The sequence below is a fragment of the Bos mutus genome, chromosome 1 (assembly GCF_027580195.1).
Source record: "Bos mutus isolate GX-2022 chromosome 1, NWIPB_WYAK_1.1, whole genome shotgun sequence".
NCBI lineage: Eukaryota > Metazoa > Chordata > Mammalia > Artiodactyla > Bovidae > Bos > Bos mutus.
Window position 1 is genome coordinate 141,177,268 of NC_091617.1, and position 19,424 is coordinate 141,196,691.

At 48.4% G+C, this 19,424-nt stretch overlaps 1 protein-coding gene and 1 pseudogene across 1 annotated transcript in view; one reads left to right on the forward strand and one right to left on the reverse strand.

Moving 5' to 3' along the window:
• UMODL1 (uromodulin like 1) overlaps positions 1-19,424 on the forward strand; it is a 75,409-nt gene that overhangs the window by 48,813 nt on the left and 7,172 nt on the right. Inside the window, exons 15-20 of the mRNA XM_005893032.2 lie at positions 2,953-3,166; positions 4,767-4,904; positions 6,636-6,955; positions 17,390-17,535; positions 18,017-18,253; positions 18,853-19,012. Coding sequence (XP_005893094.2) covers positions 2,953-3,166; positions 4,767-4,904; positions 6,636-6,955; positions 17,390-17,535; positions 18,017-18,253; positions 18,853-19,012 — 1,215 coding nt within the window. The remainder of the gene's footprint in view (positions 1-2,952; positions 3,167-4,766; positions 4,905-6,635; positions 6,956-17,389; positions 17,536-18,016; positions 18,254-18,852; positions 19,013-19,424) is intronic.
• LOC138989160 (ubiquitin carboxyl-terminal hydrolase 1 pseudogene) lies at positions 15,771-17,337 on the reverse strand (annotated as a pseudogene).

Genomic DNA, 19,424 nt, shown 5'->3' on the forward strand with positions numbered 1-19,424 from the left:
AATAGAGAATGCACTAGTTGAGATCTTGTTTGCATAGAGCAAGAGTCCCCAACCTCCAGGATCGTACGCCTGGAGATCTGAGAAGGAGCTGGCGTAATAATAACAGAGATAGAGGGCAAAATAAATGTAATGTGCTTGAATCATCCCAAACCATCTCCCCCGGGTCTGTGGAACATTTATCTCCCACAAAACCAGTCCCTGGTGCCAAAAAGGTTGGGGACCGCTGGCATAGAGGACATCTGAGATATTTTAGCATTTCCTTACTCTGGGAGTTTAAGATGCAGAACTGAGAGAGCTTGGCAGCGCCACCTATTGGTGGAGTCATAACAGGACGAAGCCTCAGCAACGCTGGTGGCTGCGATGTCTGGTGATACTTCTCAACCCCATCAGCGTTACTGATAAAATAGGCACACTGCCTCCAGGAACTGTCCCATTGGTGATGTTTGGGGTCTGGGATCCTGCTTTATTTATCCTGAGGTCCCCAGCTCCTGGCCCAGTGTGTGGATAGATTCAAGAGCTGTTGATGGTCTGATTCACGTGTGTATCACCAGCCTCCTTGGGTTAAACGATAGTTGCACATCACAAGTTGGACCATATAGAAGGCTGAGTGCCAAAGAATTGATTCATTCAAATTGTGGTGCTGGAGAAGACTCCTGAGAGTCCCTTGGACTGCAAGGAGATCAAACCAGTCAATCTTAAAGGATATCAACCCTGAATATTCGTTGGAGGACTGATGCTGAAGTTGAAGCTCCACTACTTTAGCCACCTGATGCAGTCAACTCATTGGAAAAGATCCTGATCCTGGAAAAGACTGAAGGCGAAAGGAGAAGAGGAGGGCAGAGAATGTTGAGATAGCATCACTGACGACAGACATGAATTTGAACAAACTCCAGGAGATAGTGAAGGACGGGGGAGCCTGGTGTGCTCTAGTCCATGGGGTTGCAAAGAGTCAGAGACAACTTAATGACTGAAAACGGACTGTAGCCTGGCCACCAGGCTCCTCTGCCCATGGAATTCTCCAGGCAAGCATACTGGCGTGGGTTGGCATGCCCTCCTGCAGGGGATCTTGCTGAACCAGCAATTGAGCCTGTGTCTCCTGCACTGGCAGGTGGATTCTTTACCACTGAGCCACCTGGGAGGCCCCTAAAACAACACGTATCACATTAAGCAACAATCACTGAGATCATATCACACAGCTCTAGTGGCCTCACGAGACAGCTTCATTACCACTCACTTCAGTTCAGTTCAGTCGCTCAGTCATGTCCGACTCTTTGCGACCCCACGAATCTTGGCACGCCAGGCCTCCCTGTCCATCACCAACTCCCGGAGTTCACTCAGACTCACGTCCATCAAGTCAGTGATGCCATCCAGCCATCTCATCCTCTGTCCGTCCCCTTCTCCTCCTGCCCCCAATCCCTCCCAGCATCAGAGTCTTTTCCACTCAAGTTCCCTGATTAACCTTTCTTTTTAAAAACATTTCATATTTTTGCCTATTTGAGGGGACAGTTTGCTATCTGGAATTTCTGCATAGCAAATAATTGTGTAACTTAACACCTACATAGGACATTAGGACACGTTTTGGGATGTTGTGGGATAATGTGTCTCTTTTTTCTTTGTCACTTCCTAGCAAGGGGCTTGGAGCTTTGCTTTGAGTCTGGCTTGTAATGCAGACAAGAGTGACTTTAACCCAAGGCTCTGACAGAGCCATCTCTGGAAATCCCAGAGAAAAAGAAAGAGAGACAGAGACAGAGAAGACCAGCTCTTCCAACGACAGTGGTGGCAGCCACGTGAATGCAGGCAGCTTTGGGGTCTCCTGAGTGTCCACAGTCTCTTGTGGGTGATATGCTCACACTGGCTGTCCCAAGGCTGGGGATCCACAAGCCTGTGCCTGAACCTCATGCAGTTTAGACGCAGATGAGGTATTCTTATGAGGGCAAACCATGGAGGTGGGCTTTTCCATGGCAGATTTGTGCTATATGGACCACTCAAAGCTCATCATACGATGGGGGTAGTTTTTAGGCATTTAGGCCATGATAGGTTAGAATGGAATAATATGATTATTATTATACACAGGGTTCTGTCCAAACTGATAGAATAATAAGCAAGGCTTATAAGGGCAGGACTCTTGAGAGTCCCTTAGACAGCAAGGAGATCCAACTAGTCAATCCTATAGGAAATCAGTCCTAAATCTTCATTGGAAGGACTGATGTTGAAGCTCCAATACTTTGGTCACCTGATGCTAAGAGCTGACCCACTGGAAAAGAACCTGATGCTGGGAAAGATTGAAAACAGGAGGAGAAGGGGACGACAGAGGATAAGATGGTTGGGTGGCATCACTGATTCAATGGAGGAGTTTGAGTAGGCTCCGGGAGATAGTGAAGGACAGGGAAGCCTGGTGTGCTGTAGTCCATGAGGTCGTGAACAGTTGGACACGACTGAGCAACTAAACAGCAACAACAGCTGGGTTGCTCAAGGAAGCGGTCTTTGGGAAGGCAAGCGGCGAAAAAGAAAGGCGAATGTCCTGCAGTGTGAGAATCACAAGGACTGTTCTGGAACAAACCAAGTTGGGGAGATGGGGTCACTCCCTTTGACCACTCGTTCAACCGTCCCCCACCCCCACGGCTCTGAGCCAAGAGTGATCAGCAGATCCTAACTGCCCTTGTGAGCCCCCTACCAGGTTACGAGCCCCATAGGGTAGGGCTTTGGCACTCAGCCCCTGACTGGCTGGTCGGTGGGGAGGACAGGACTCATTGTCTCAGACTCCACTGGTATTTGTGCTGGGCCTGGGGACTTGGCAGACAGGGACCAGGCCAGAGCTGACCCGTGGCTTTGACGCCTTTCCCAAGGCCAGCCCTGCTGCTGGCCACAGTCCCCAGAGGAACCACTTTAGAATGAGGACCCTGTCTCCTCTCTCAGTGGACAGCTCTTCTCACCAGCCCTGTTTCTCTGAAGGTGCGGAATTCCTTGCCAGCCTTCATGCTTCAGCACCTGGACACAGGCGGGGTACGCATAGAAGTGACCGGCATCTCCAACGGCAGCGTCGTGGTGGAGTTCACCTTGCTGGTCATCACAGACGTGGATGTCTGGGAGGTGTCTGCTGCATTCCTGGCTGCCTTTCGGAACACCTCTCTGCTGGAGGTGGTCAGAGACGACACCTTCATAGGGGGTAGGTGGAGGCCAGGCCCCCATGGAGACTCACTCCCCAAAGGAGGCAGTGAAATCCCCCCACTGGCTTCATTTCTGAAAGATGTGCCTCCTCGTAAGGGCCTCCCTGCGTGGGATGAAAATGGAAACCTATAGGACCCTTGTCTCTCTTATTGCTACTATGGTTTTTTGGAAAAGGTGTAAGGGTTGAACACATCTTCTGATGAACCTGCCAGGATGCCCAGGGACACTGTCTCCCTTCTGTGTCCTGCTCCTTCCTCCTCTGCTGCTCTTCAATAGGATGGGCAGAGGGCAGACAGGCCCCTCTCTGCAGCCAGACTTCCTCCCAGGCACAGTTGCCAAGGAGATCTTAGGAAGAATAATTGAAAAGAAAAGCAGGGAGTAGAGGCCATTCCGAGTCTCTTCTCATATTGTATTGGTCAGCCCAAGCTGTCGTTAAAAACAAAACAAAACAAAAACCACGGATGGAGTGACTTTGTTTATAGACATTTATTGTCTCACAATTCTAGACACTGGATGCCAGCTGATTTTGGTGAGGGCCCTCTCCTGACGTGTCGGGGCCACCCTGAGGCTGTATCCTTGAGTGGCCTTTCCTCTCTGTGTGTAGACAGAGGGCTCTGGAGTCTCTTATATAAGGCCATCAGTCCTGATCAGATCAGCGCCCCTCTCTTACGATCTCAGCTAACCTTAATTATCTTCTGAAGGGCCCATCTCGAATTACAGTCCTACTGGGTGTCAAGGCTTCAACATACAGATTTTGAGGGCACACATTTCTGTCCTTAGCACGCACCAGGCCCAAGAATACATGATAAAAGGCTTAGAGTTATATGTATGGGTAAAATCAAAGACAATATAGATGAATATTTTTCTGAATTTTGGAATGAGAAGGGTTAAGCCTACAGAGAAAAAGACTGAAATAGCTACCTCTATGAAAAATTCAAGCTCTCATTCAAACAAAATAGTCACCATTGTAAAGCAAGCAACAGACCAAAAAATAGTTTCAACAATCTGGTGAAGAATTATATCCCAAATATAGAGTGATCACTTGCATTGGTAATAAAATACTAAGAACACAATAGACACAGGTACAAAAGACCCAAATAGACGGTATGTGAAAGATGAAACACAAAGATGGAAGGCTTTGCTGAGCCCTTTTAGTTTTTATCCATTTTCTTTAGTAAAGCTGCATTATTGCTAATAAGATGAGTAGCTGAGTGTAGAGATGAGGGCAGGTGGGTGGCGGGGTCCCTCTGCCTGAGACCAGGGTGAGGGTGGGGTCCTCCTTGTCTTCTGGTCTCCAGGGAGCTGAGGGGATGCTGCTGTGCCCCTCCCCCACCCCAGCATCCCTGGGTCCAGGAATCTTCCATCCAGAACAATCTTAGCAGACTTTCTGCCACCTGCTCCCACCCCATCCCCTGTAGAAATTCAAGGTGCCACCCTGCTCTTGAGCCCTCCAGAACTGGCCATCTTTTCTGTCACTTGATAATTTTAACTTTACTCCCCAAGATGCACCTCCCCCATCAAGCTGCTGTGAACCACGGCACGGCCGCAATGCTCAGGTCCCCATGAGGGTTTCTCGTCTTGCTTTCTGAATGCTGCAGATTATGATGAGTGTGCAAGCCAGGAGGATGACTGTGCCCCGGGCTCTGCCTGCCGCAACACGCTGGGCTCCTTCACCTGCAGCTGCGAGGGAGGTGCCCCTGACCTCCTGGTGGAATTTTCTGGAAGACCCTGCGAAGGTAATATTATCAGGATCCTTTGTCTGGAATACCGTCAGATAGGCTGTTCTTTTAAGGACACTCATCCCCAAAGTGCGTCTTTTCTAAATGAGGTCAACATATTTTTAAGTCCTGGGCAAGTTTCTGGAGTGTGTGTGTGCATGTGTGTGCCACACATGTGCATGTGTAGATACATATGTGTGTACTTGTGCATATGTGTTCATGTGTATATATTCTGGTACCTCCCCATCCTTCCACACACCGCCAGCCTTCTGGAGGTACCTCATCTCCTAAGTGCCTCTGATGCCCGTGATGAGAAAACACACACAGCCACTCAGGTGTGTCCTCTCAGATGCTAAAAGATGATCTTTCAAAACCCAAGTCTGTGTGACAAACGACATATGGAAATCTTTCTACTCAGCCGCACTGTCCATGCAGCACTTCTTCCACTAAATGCGACCTTGTGGATTCACTGTTGACCCTGAGATGACCCCTGCCCTCTAGGGATCTGTGGTCAATTGGAGGAGACAGACGTTTATAGGAGTGAACACGATGCCTCAGGGGATGCGAGATGTGGGCTACTTGAGGTAGAAGCAGCAGGCCCAGAGGACACTAAGTTGCTTCAGTCCCATGGGTGATGGTCAGGGTGTGGTCAAGAAAGAGGTGTCTTAGCGCCAGTCCTAAAGGATGGCTCATTCGTCATCTGGCAGAGGGGCTGCTGCGGGATGGGGTGTGGTGGTGGGTGCAGGAGTGAGAACAGAGCTGTTGAGGGTGGGCAGGGTCCAGGCACACAACCTGGGCTGGCTGCAGTTAGCACCTGCAGGAGGTGTGCGGGAGAGCCGGAGCAGGCTGCTCAGCGAGGCCAGATGAGGCCAGCTGAGAAGGCTGTGAGCACTGGGAACAGGGATTTGGGCTGCTGCATGGGGCCGGGCAGCTGGCGAGCGCCTCAAGATGGGATGGCAGGGATCAGGGGGGCAGGTGGTGGAGCTGGGCTGTAGCAGAGGCCCCGGGAGGGCTGAGCGTGTCCTGGGTCTGCCCTCAGAGGATGGGGGATGTTCTTACAGAGCCTCATGCTCTCCCAGAGGTTGAAAGTGAGCGTGCTTTAGGGAAGCGGGAAGCTAGGTAGGAGTGAGGAATCTGAGGATCCAGAGTATACTTCATTAACCTGTTTTACTTACTTATGTACTTTATTCTTGGCTGCACTGGGTCTTTGGTGCTGCGTGTGGGTTTCCATAGTTACAGCGAGCAGGGGCAGCTCTCTAGTTGAGGTAGAAGGTCTTAGTTGCTCTGTGGCATGTGGGATCTTCCCTGGACCAGGGATCGAACCCGTGTCCCCTGCATTGGCAGACAGACCAATAACCACTGGACCACCATAGAAGTCTTTCATAACCCATTTTACAGAGAAGACTCAGGGGCCCCCAGGGGTGATGGCTGGTCCCAAGTCCATGGACTCATCACACGCCCAATGTCAGCCTGGGAGGACAGAGGGCCCCACAGTTCCCTGGCCACGGCGGCAAAAGTAAGCCAGGGCATGCCCAGCTGCTTGGGCTGGCGGGAACATACAACACGCGTGTGTGTGCAGCCGTGCTGGCATCTGTAACCTCATCATGCGTGGCTTCAGGCTGTGAGTGCTTCCCATCTGCTGTCTACCTTCTGCACACACCCTCCCACCCTGTGCCACCCCGCTGGCCAGGCTCACGTGGTGGGCCCTAAACACAGACCCACTCTATGCTTCTGTCTCCTGTCTTGCAGGTGACTCTCCTGGCAACACAACCCAGGCCCCTGGCCCAGAACAGCCCCCGACCCCAACGGGAGCTGGAGCTGCCTCTGGGCAAGATGCCCGCCCTGCCACCCAGGGCCTCTCCCCACGGCTGAACCTGACTGGGGCGGTCAGGGTGCTCTGCGAGATAGAGAAGGTGGCCATTGTCATCCAGAGGCACTTCCTGCAGCAGAAGGGCATCCCCGAGTCCTCGCTCTACCTGGGGCAGCCGTCTTGCAACATCAGCGACCGAAACAGCACACACGTGACCCTGGCAGCCACGTGGAGCGAGTGCGGGACCACCCTGCAGAGCGTGAGGCTGGGGAGAAGGCTCCGGGCATCTGATCTCTGGGTGGGAAGGGTCAGCATCTGGCCTGGGGGACTGGGAAGACACTGCACTCCGGGGTCTCCGACTCTGAGTGCAGAACTGAGCCGGGGTTAGAATAGGGTAGAGTTCTCATGGGGGAACAGGTGCAAAGTCAGCGTTTGTAAAATCCCCCCGGTGATTTGGCTGCACAGGCCAGAAGGAGAGGTAGTGAAGGAGAAGAAGGGGCAGGAAAGCTGGGAGCCTGCGTGTACATGTATGTTCACATGTGCATGTGTATGAGGAGGTGTCTGTGTGTACGTGTGTTTGTGTATGAGAATGTGTCCACGTGCATATGTGTCAGCGGTTGTGTATGAAGTGGCAGGAAAGCTGGGAGCCTGTGTGTGCATGTGTATTTGTGTATGACAATGTGTCAGTGTTCATGTGTGTTGGGGGGGATGTTTGTGAAGAATGTATGAATAATTGTGTGTGTGTGTGCGCATTGGTGGGGGTTACCTGGATGGAGGGCCATCCAAAATTTTATTTGAGGGTCTTTCCTCTGCGGTGCAATGTGGGGAGTGGGCTTGTCCTGGCCAGAAGGCATTCACATCTCACGTGCAGAGAGGGGCTCTTGGCCTCCTTTCACCACTGACTGCTGGGGTGACTCTGGGCCAGGTTCCTGGGCCCCACTCCACATCTCTGGTTTGCAGCATCCCCATATGGCGGGCTGACGGCTCCAGGTCCTGAGTCTCTGAAGGCTGTCTCTAGTCCACGGTTAAACCCCTGTTTCCCCCCATCTCCCCTCCCCCCGCTCCCCACATTTGGCCCCTGAGCACGAGGGCTCTGCTTTCAGGGCCACACCAGGCAGTGGCAACACATTCTGTGGGTTCAGCCAGCGCCAGGACTCGGGGAGAAGAAGCAGTCCCAAGCAGGTTGTCCTTGGAGAAACGTTTGGTCCTGGCATGGAGTGGGGGCCATCACCCAGTAAAGCCAGGTGGGGCCAGGCCAGCACTCAGCCCAGCACCCGGCTCGTGCCCTGGGGTGGGGAGAGGCCTCTGCAGGGAGCCTGTGAAAGGAGGCTGAAATGGTCCCAAGGGACATATGGAGGGGACCATGCCTATGGCCGGGGACAAGTGGTGGTGGCCGATGAGGGAGGCCAGGAGTTTACGTGATAGAGGGTATCTAAGTGGCTCTGGCCAGTGGGACAGGCTGGGCTCTGGGTGGGAGGGCCGCACCAAGGGGAAGGGTCCCCTTTTGGAAGTAGGCTAGGGAGGGTCTCGCAGAGGGTAGGCCATGGCCCTGGGCGGGGTGGGGGGTGGGGTGGGGGATAGTCCTTATCAGGGAAACTGCTGGGTTAACTGTGCTGCTGGGTGGGGAGGGCCCTGAGGGTCTTTGGCTTCATTTCCTAGAACAGGGGTGGGGAGGGTACTGGGACCTGCTGGCTGGGTATTTAGCTCCCTCATCAGCGCCAGGCTGGGTATTATTAGAAAGAAAGAAAGTGAAGTTGTTCAGTCATGTCCAAATCTTTGTGATCCCATGGACTATAGCCTACCAGTCTCCTCTGTCCATGTAATTTTCCAGGCAGGAGTACTGGAGTGCATTGCCATTTCCTTCTCCAGGGGATCTTTCTGACCCAGGGATCGAACCCAGGTCTCCTGCATTGCAGGCAGATGCTTTACCCTCTGAGCTACCAGGGAAGCCCCTGGGTATTATTATCCATGTTTAATCAATGGGACCTGGAAGCTTACCAAGGTCTAAGGGGTAGGTCAAGGTCAAGGTTGCCTGGCCTCCGAGAACCCTGTAGCCTCTGTGACTCTGCTGCTCCGAGGGTCTCAGTGGCACAGGGTGGGACCCTCAGCGGCTCTGGCTGGAGCCCTGGGTGAGCTCTCTCGTGGGACAGGGGAGCCTGGGCACAGCTTGCTGATGACCCCAAGTCTAGGGCACAGGGAGGCGGCATCTCAGGCTGAAAGGGTCAGAATCAGTGTTGTGCTAAGCAGGAGGCCCGGACATGACCCAGGGCCTGCATAGGATGGGCTGGGGGAGGGGAGGTTGGAGATGTGGTGCAAACGCAACTCAGAGTGCCAGCCCACCTTGATGCCAGACCCTGGGCCAAGGGGGGCCAGGCAGCTGGAGGTCAGTAGGGACCGGTGGGCCTGGCTGCCCCTTGGAGGGGTCCTCAGATCCACAGACAGGGCCCCTGGATTGAAGGACCAGTTAGGATGCTTCTGGTGAGCACAGCCTTCTTCAGCCCCTCTCCAACCCTCTAACCAGTACAACCGGAAACAACCAGGGTTATGGTTCTCTTTCTTAAAGATCCCTAAGACTCTCACATGCAGGTGGGTGCACAGAGAGAGGAGGCGAAGCTGCTGCCGTGGTTCTTGGGGCCACTTTGGTGCGGGGCTTGTAGAACCAGGGAAAGATATGAGAAATAAGATGCTCCTGCCTGTGGTGCTCAGGTGGGAGGGGCCCTGGGCTGCCCCATGGGGGAGTCGTCGCCGCCCACAGGACTGGAGGGCAGACAGGGGCCCAGAGACAAGGAGAAGGCTGCATTTGTCAGCTCTCCTGCTTGCTTGTCTTTCTGAGTTGGACAAACACCTGGTTGAGCAATTAAATTCAGTAAGACTCAGAGCCCATTCAGAACAAAAGGAAATTCATGTCTTATGAGTCATATCCAAGCCCTGGAAGCCACAGGAGCTCTTAAATGTTTTGAAATTTGTCAAAAACTAAGATTCTCCCCAAGGCTTCCTTATACAAATACAGCAGAGTATATGCTGTTAGTGGGTTCTGCCTCCTTTTCTTTTTGGTTAAATTTTATTGACTTCCTAGTTTTTAATAAAAGTGAAATTTAGGGTCTCCCTTCTGCGTTTGATTCACTCTACACAGATGATTTAGATCTGGCTAGGAGAAGGCACTGGCGACCCACTCCAGTACTCTTGCCTGGAAAATCCCATGGACGGAGGAGCCTGGTAGGCTGCAGTCCATGGGGTCGCTAAGAGTCAGACACGACTGAGCGACTTCACTTTTACTTTTCACTTTCATGCATTGGGGAAGGAAATGGCAACCCACTCCAGTGTTCTTGCCTGGAGAATCCCAGGGACCGGAGAGCCTGGTGGACTGCCGTCTATGGGGTCGCACAGAGTCGGACACGACTGACGCGACTTAGCAGCAGCAGCAGCAGCAGCAGGAAGAGATAGGGCTTCCCCAGTGTCTCAGTGTAAAGAACCTGCTTGCCAGTGCAGGAGACGGAACATGTGGATTTGATCCCTGGGTTGGGAAAATCCTCTGGAGGAGGAAATGGCAATCCACTCCAGTGTTCTTGCCTGGAAAATCCCCTGGACAGAGGAGACTGGCAGGCTACAGTCCACAGCGTCTCAAAGAGTCGGACACGACTGAGTGAGCACAGCGAAGCACTGGAAGAGATAGAAATGAGCCCATGCCCCAAAGATTTCCTGGAGTACAGAATCATCTTCATAATTTGTGTAAAATTCGTACGACGATGGAAGGAGACTGCCCAGGTTTTCCGAGGCAGTTTTTAAAGTGAGTTAAGGCACATGACGTCCACCGCTGTGAGGGAACGTGTTCTAGATTCGTTGTCTTTAATAAAGCTCATCCAAGATGTGACTTCATGGCTTTGTAAAACCAGATGTGCTCAATGAGATTCTGTTAATGAACTCAAAAAGCACGCGACTTACAAACATCATGCAGATCATTCAAAAACGCGGAAAAGATGAACGTGCGTGCGTGCTTCATAGATCAGTCGTGTCTGACTCTTTGTGACCCAATGGGCTGTAGCCCACCAGTCTCCTCTGTCCATGGAACTGGCCAGGCTAGAATACTGGAGTGGGTTGCCATTTCCTTTTCCAGGGGATCTTCCTGACCCAGGGATTGAACCCATATCTACTGTGTCTCCTGCTTTGGCAGGAGGATTCTTTACCACAGCTCCGCTTGGGAAGCCTGGAGATATGAACACAAGCACTTTATTTTAAAAAGCAATCATAGGAGATAGGTGTAAATTCAAAGATGTTTAAATGTTTTCATTTTGAATCGTTCACTTAAGAACCCGTGTGACTTTCTTCCTAGACGCTAATGCATCTGGAGTCTCTACCAAGGAAAATGAACTCTAAAAATTATGATGACTTTCACTCTAATTTCAGTGTTTGTATAATAACCTAGAGAGACCAATACTATCCAAGAGCTAAAGATTCTTTAAAAAATGTTTTCTTCCAATTTTATTGAGAGATAACTGACATATAGCACTGTAGAAGTTTAAGGTATATACCAAAACGACTAGGGACTACCCTGGTGGCTTAGAAGGTAAGGAATCCACTTTCAATACGGGAGACCCAGGTTTAATCCCTGGGTCAGGAAGATCCCCATGGAGGAGGAAATGGCAACCCACTCCAGTATTCTTGCCTGGGAAATCCCATGGACAGAGAAGCCAGATGGGCTACAGGCCACGGGGTCTCAAAGAGTCAGATAGGACTGAGCACACACACACACACATACACAGGACTACATTCATCATGAAATACTTATCCAATAAGTGTAGTGAACATCCATTATCTCATATAGATACAAAACTTAAAAAATATAAAAAGTTATTTTTCCTTGGGATAAGAGCTCTGAGGATTTACTCTCTAACAACTTCCATGTATAAAGTGCAGCAGGGCTAATTATATGTATTATGTTGTGATACATATGAGGTATGATACATCTTACCTCTCTAGTACTTATTCATCTTATAACTGCAAGTGTGTGCCTTTCAATCACCCTCATCCAATTCCCCTGCTCTCACTCCTGCCTCTGGTAAGCACACATCTAACCTCTTTCTCTATGTTTGTTTCTTTTTGAAGTATAATTGATCTATAACACTGTTAGTATCTGTTGCAACATAGTAATTCAATATTTCTATGCATTTCAAAATGACCACCATGTAAGTTTAGTTCTGCTGTGTCACCATACAAAGACATTAACTAGCTATTGACTGTATTCCCCACACTGTACATTTCATACCATGGCCCATTCATTTTGTAGCTGGAAGTTTGAATCTCTTACTCTCCTTCACCTATTTCTCCTCCCTTCCTCCTGGCAACCACTCTTTGTTCTCTGTATCTATAACTATTTCTATTTTGTTATGTTTGTTCATTTGTTTTGTATTTTAGATTCCACACACATGGGATAACATACAGTATTTGCCTTTTTCTGACTCATTTCCTTTAGCATGACACCCTCTAGGGCCATCCATGTTGTTGCAAATGGCGAAATTCCATTCTGTTTTTATGGCTCAGTAGTATTCCATTATGTATATTGTTGTTCAGTTGTCCTGTCATGACTGACTCTTTGTGATCCCCGTCCCTCTGCCTCCCTGTCCCTCACCATCTCCCAGAGTTTGCCCAAGTTCATGTCCATTGCATCAGAGATGCCATCCAGCCATCTCATCCTCTGATGCCCTCTTCTCCTCCTGCCCTCAATCTTTCCCAGCATCAGGGACTTTTCCAACTAGTTGGCTGTTCGAATCAGGTGATCAAAATACTTGAGCTTCAGCTTCAGCATCAGTCTTTCTAATGAGTATGCAGGACTGATTTCCTTTAAGGTTGACTGGTTGGATCTCCTTGCCGTCCAAGGGACTCATAGGAGTATTTTCCAGCCCCACGGTTTGAAGGCATCAATTTATTGGCACTCTGCCTTCTTTACAATCTAGCTCTTACAACTATACATGACCACTGGGGAGACCATAGCCTTGACCATATGGACTTTGTTGGCAGAGTAATGTCTCTGCTTTTCAACACACTATCTAGGTTTGTCATAGCTTTCCTGCTAGGAAGCAATCATCTTCTGATTTCATGGCTGCAATCACTCCTCTGCAGTGATTTTAGAGCCCAAGAAGAGGAAATCTGTCACGGCTTCCACCCTTTCCCCTTCTATTTGCCATGAAGTGATGGGATGGGGCTGGATGCCATGATCTTAGTTTTTTTTTTTAATATTTAATTTTAGGCCAGCTTTTTCACTCTCCTCCTTTACCTTCATCAAGAGGTTCTTTAGTTCCTCTTTGCTTTCTGCCGTTGAAGTGGTATCATCTGCATATCTGAGGTTGTTGATGTTTCTCCCACCTATCTTGATTCCAGCTTATAACTCATCCAGCCCAGCATTTCTCATAATGTGCTCAGCATATAGATTAAATAAACAGGGCGACAACAGACAGCCCTGTGGTACTCCTTTCTCAATCCTGAACCAGTCAGTTGTTTCATACAGGGTTCTAACTGTTGCTTTTTGACCCATATACAGGTTCCTCAGGAGACAGCTAAGATGGTATGGTATTTCCATCTCTTTAAGAGCTTCCCACAGTTTGTTATGATCCACAAAGTCAAAGGCTTTAGTGTAGTTGATGAAACAGAGGTAGATGTTTTTCTGGGATTCCCTTGCTTTCTCTATGATCCAGCAAAAGTTGGCTATTCAATCTCTTGTTCCTCTGCCTTTTAAAAAACTCATTTTGTACGTCTTAAAGTACTTCCCTGGTAGCTCAGATGGTAAAGTGTCTGCCTACAATGCAGGAGACCTGGGTTCGATCCCTGAGTTGGGAAGATCCCCTGGAGAAGGAAATGGCAACCCTCTTGCCTGGAGAATTCCATGGACCGAGGAGCCTGGTAGGCTACAGTCCATGGGGTTGCAAAGAGTTGGACACGACTGAGCGACTTCACTCACTCACTCAAAGTACTTGATTCGCATAATGCTAAAGACTAGCATGCAAGTTCTTAGGCATGACCTTACTAGCATGGGAGATGAATGCAATTGTCTAATGCTCAGCGCATTCTTTAGTACTACCCTTCTTGGGAATTGGGATGAGGACTGACATTTTCCAGTCCTCTGGCCACTACTGGGTCTTCCAGATTTGCTGACATATTGAGTGTAACATTTTGATAGCATCATCTTTTAGGGTTATTCAGATCCTGTGTCCATTTTTAAATTGGGTTTGTTTTTTTTGATGTTGAGTTGTATGAGTTCTTTGTATGTCTTAGATATTAACCCCATCAGATATGTGGTGGGTTAGTTGCTAAGTTGTGTCTGATTCTTGCAATCCCATGGACTGCGGGCCACCAGATTCCTCTGTCCATGGGATTTTCCAGGGAAGAATACTGGAATGGGTTGCCATTTCCTTCTCCAGGGGATCTTCCTGACCCAGGAATTGAACCTGAGTCTCCTGCATTGCGGGTGGATTCTTTGCCAACTGAGCCACCATATATCGTTTGCAAATATCTTTTCCCATTCAGTAGGTTGCCTTGTTTTGTTGATAATGTGTTTCATTATGTAAATTTTTAGTTTATGTAGTCCCATTTGTTTACTGCTGCTTTTGTTTCCATTTCCTGAGAAGACATATCAAAAAATACTAATAAGACCGATTTCACAGAGCATACTGCCTATGTTTTCTTCCACAAGTTTTATGGTTTCAGGTTTAACACTTAAGTCTGTATCCATTTTGAACTTTTTTTTTTTTTTGCATGGCATGAGAGTAAACCAGTTTGATTCTTTGGCATGTCTAGTTTTCCCAAAACCATTTTTTGGATAAGTTGACTTATCCTCATTGTGTATTCTCATAGATTAATTTCCCAAGTAAGTGTGGGTTAACTCCTGGGCTCTCCACTCTGTTCCGTAGATCTATGTGTCGGTTTAGGTGCCACTACCATGCTGTTTTAATTACTGTAGCTTTGTAGTATAGTCTAAAGTCAGGAAGTATGATACTTTCAGTTTTGTTCTTCTCTCTAAAGATTGTTTTGGTTGCTTGGGGTCTTTATGTTTCCATACAAATTTTAGAATTTTTTTTCTAGTTCTGTGAAAAAGGCCCTTGGTTATTTGGATAAGGATTGCCTTGAATCTGTAGATTGCCCTGGTAGAATGGTCATTTTAACAATATTAATTCTTCCGGTCCATGCACACAGTATATCTGTCCATCTGTTTGTGTTGGCTCCAGTTGCTTTTATCAGTGTCTTACAGTTTTCTGAGTACAAGTACTTTACCTCCCTATTTAAATTTATTCCTAGGTTTTTAATTTTATTTTTTGATGTAATTGTAAATGAGATTGTTTTCTCTTTCTGGTAGCTTATTAGTTAGTTTGATAGCTCCTGTTAGTGTACAGAAATGCAGCAGATTTCTATATATTAATTATGTTTCTGCAACTTTACTGATTTCATTGATGAGGTTTTTTTTTTTTTTTTTTGGTGATGTCTTTAGGATTTGGGGGCTTCCTTGATAGCTCAGTTGGTAAAGAATTCGCCTGCAATGCAGGCAACCCTGGTTCAATTCCTGGGTTGGGAAGATCTCCTGGAGAAGTGCTATTCTACCCACTCCAGTATTCTTGAACTTCCTTTGTGGCTCAGCTGGTAAAGAATCTGCCTGCAATGTGGGAGACCTAGGTTTGATCCCTGGGTTGGGAAGATCCCCTTGAGAAGGGAAAGTCTACCCACTCCAGTATTCTGGCCTGGAGAATTCCATGGACTGCATAGTCCATGGGGTCACAAAGAGTCAGGCATGAGTGACTTTCACTTTAGGATTTTCTATGTATAGCATCATGTCATCTGCAAAGAGTGACAGTTTTACTTCTTTCTTTCTAATTTGGATTCCTTCTATTTTTTCCTTGTCTAATTGCTGTGACTAGGACTTTAATAGTATGTTGAATAAAAGTGGTGAGCATTCTTGTTTTGCTCCTGATCTTAGAGGAAATGCTTTCAGCTTTGAGTGTGATGTTAAAGAGCTGAAGATTCTTTGATGTAAACAACTTTACCAGATTGTCCGGTCTGTTTATTATGCACACAAGTAAAACATACTCATTCTATGATTTATTATAATACAGCAAATAAGGAGTAGATGCAGTAGCTGTAGAAGGAAAGATAATTCAAAATGTCCTTCTGTTCAGGAACTTTCTGATCATCAGAGAGCAGACAATTCCCTTCCTACTCCTCTAAGCTTTGTCCTGCAGATGAAGTTTTGTTTTCAGACCCACTCAAGTCAAGGCTTAATTGTCCATTGGGTTTCTTGTCAGGTAGAGGCACAGGTCACATTAGTATCAGTAATCTCAGAATCTCTATTTTCAGCAAATGCTCTACTGGCAACCTTATCAGGATTAGGCCATTTATCATATGGCTCATACTCTGCTTTGCTCTGTCGTCCTTCAAGCAGTCCAATAACATTTACTTTACTTGGCTGTGTATTTCCACCAACTCTAATTCCAGCTTCTTCATTGGCATAATTTTCAGCCACGCCTCTTGTTTCCTCTTCACACAAAATTTCCCTTGTCTAGTTCTAAACTGTTAAGGTTGGTGACTTTAACAGAAGCAGAACAAGGCCCACTGCTGGCCATGGTGCACAATAAGCATTACCACCACAGGTCACCCAGGCTGTTCTCGGTTGGTACTGAGCTCTGTCCTTCTAGTGATACTTGTGAAGGTGTCAATAAGGGGTATTCATCTTGGGGAGGCTACTACCATGACAGTCAACCTCCAAGCCACTGGCAAGTAAAGCAACTCAAACAGGTAATTACAACTTCAGGCATTTTGTCAAACAAAAGACTTTGGCTTTCACAGAAATTCTTCAGGCATTTTGTCAAACAAAAGACTTTGGAATTTCACAGAAATTCTTATCTCCTCCAACAGTGCTCTCCACTGAATCAAATGATGAAACTGCCCATCTCAGGGTTTTCATCTCTGCTTTTGACTCTGGAAAAATTTCAGAACTCTCTTTGATATTGGCAAGCCCATCTCCTTGTACTGGTTGGTACACAACTGCCTGAAAATCTCTTTTTTTTTTCTGCTAAACATTCACATTCTGAGCAACCAGTCCTTAATACCAAGTGACCTTGGGGTCATTTCTCTAGCATGAAACCGATTTGCTCTGCACTTCTGCTTATGGGCTTAACCTTGTTAATACTAATGGGCATCACAATGTTCCCTGGGGACTCGTGTCCTCAGGCGTGAACTGCATTATCACCTCACATCCCCCAGTCCTCTTCCAGATCACATTCATTTTCTTTAGGTTGCCCTCTGGATCTTTGGTTCTGTGTTATTCTCTGCAAAATTACAATGCAGTTTTCTGAGTCACGGACTTTAACCGATTTATTTTAACTCGATTTCTTCAGTAAGGGCTCTGTACTCTCATTTTCAGAAATGCCCTTGAGGATTATTTGGGCAGCAGCCTGATCTGTTGTTTGGGGTATCTGATCTAGTTTGTCTCTGGCTCTCTTTTAATGCAGAAAAGGAGCACAGGAAATAGGCTAAATCAGGTGTCCCAATGTTAAGTTCTCTTTTGCAGTTTATACTGGGGGAAAAGTTGTCAGCGTTTTCACACTTGGAGGGGATAAACTTTAAACAGCCCCTGCACCCAGAGCCGTGATCGGCAGCCATGTTGGTGGCTGACTGGGGCCCGGGAACTCACTCACTTCCTGTTCGTTCTCAGAACATGACCACTACGGTGGTGAGGACCACGCTGAGGAACGACGTGTCCCCAGAGGGCATCATCCACCACATGAAGATTGAGAGCCCCATCCACTGCGCCTTCCAGAATGACCTCTTGACCTCATCCGGCTACACGCCCGAGTGGGGGTGAGTGCAGAGGTCTCTCCCCTACTCAAAGGGGCTCATACTGTTCCCAGCGCCTTCATCTGAGGGTTTCTTTAGGGTTTCAGTCACTTGAAGACCCTTCTGAGAGACTGAACGTACACACGGATACTGGCCAGGACTTGACTGCCAGTTTCCCTAGATTTGTCCCCTTTTCCAGTTTGAACCAACCAGAGATAGTCAGGTCTGCTCCCCCAGCCCATCACATAGGATGCCATCGGGCACACCTGAGCTCCCCTTTCCCCTGTGAAACTCATCCCTCCTCTGCCTGCCTTCAGGTCTCCACCAAGCTCTGGTCACCGGGGCTGGCCCCAGCTCCAGCCAGCTTGGGGGAAAAAATAGCCTTCCTCTGCTTGTTCTCACTGGATGGTCTTTTATTTCCGCCCTTCTTTGGAGTTGCATTCTGGGGAGGAATGGGAACAAGTGGGTCAAAGAAGCAGACCCCTGCAAACACTCTGTCTTGCAGGGTTTACACTATCATCGAGGACCTCCACGGCGCTGGAAGTTTCATCACTGAAATGCAGTTATTTATTGGAGACTCTCCGATTCCTCAGAATTACAGCGTGTCTGCCAGCGATGACGTCAAGATCGAAGTAGGGCTCTATAAGCAGAAAAGCAACCTGAAGGTGGTCCTGACCGAGTGCTGGGCCACGCCGTCCAGCGACGCCAGGGACCCGGTCATGTTTGGTTTCATTAACAACAGGTGAGGGCTCGGGGGCCACTGGGCACCTGCCCCCTGCTGTGCAGTCTGATTTTGCTGTTGTTGCTCAGCCATGTCTGACTCTCTGCAACCCCATGAACTGCAGCACACCAGGCTCCTCTGCCCTTCACTGTCTTCTGGAATTTGCTCAAATTCATGTCCATTGAGTCAGTGATGCCATCCAACCATCTCATCCTCTGTCGTCCCCTTCTCCTCCTGCCCTCAATCTTTCCTAGCATCAAAGTCTTTTCCAGTGAGTCCACTCTTCACATCAGGTGGCCAAAGTATTGCAACTTCAGCTTCAGCATCAGTCCTTTCAATGAATATTCAGGGTTGATTTCCTTTAGGGTTGACTGGTTTGATCTCCTTGCAGTCAAAAGGACTCCCAAGAGAATTCCCAGATACACGTGGATGCAGACATGGGTTTAGGCAGTGCCCTCAGGATACCGTCCTGTTGGGAACTGGAGACCTAGCCATCCTTGCCTACTTGGAGACTTGTGGGCATGCTCCAGCTGCACTCAGGTGCCGTGTAAGGAAATTCATCTGGCAACAAGGACAGGAGGGCCAGTTTAGAACTAATGAGTCACCTTCTCTCTTCCCAGCTGCCCCATCCCCAATACACACACGAACGTGATCGAGAATGGCAATTCCAACAAGGCCCGGTTTAAGCTGAAAATCTTTTCCTTCATCAACAACTCCATAGTCTATTTGCACTGCAAACTCCGCATCTGCATGGAATCCCCTGGAGCCACATGCAAAATAGTAAGTGTAACGCTATTCTAAACCTCTGGACTCACGCTCTATGCTATGAGGAGGGAGGCTCCAGGATCAGAAGCCTGGGGTTTGGGCAGCTCTGGGACCCGACTTCATGGAGGAGGTTCTGGGCCCCACAGAATTGGCTTTTAAAAGGCATGCAATGAGGTCTTGATGGTGGACAGTCTTGGGTGGAAGACCCATGCTGCTGGGTGATTCACTGGAGCCCTTCCTGGGGCCATACCCTTCCACTGGCTGTCACATCAGACCTTCCTTCTCATAGTGCTGTAGTGCCTCTCTTCAAGGTGATCGAACACATATTTAGGTGTAAAAATGTTTTAATTTGGAATTCTTTTTAGCAAGTTGACGGAACGCTACTGAATCCTAGCCATTACGCTGTTTAATCTTTTTTATTCTTTCC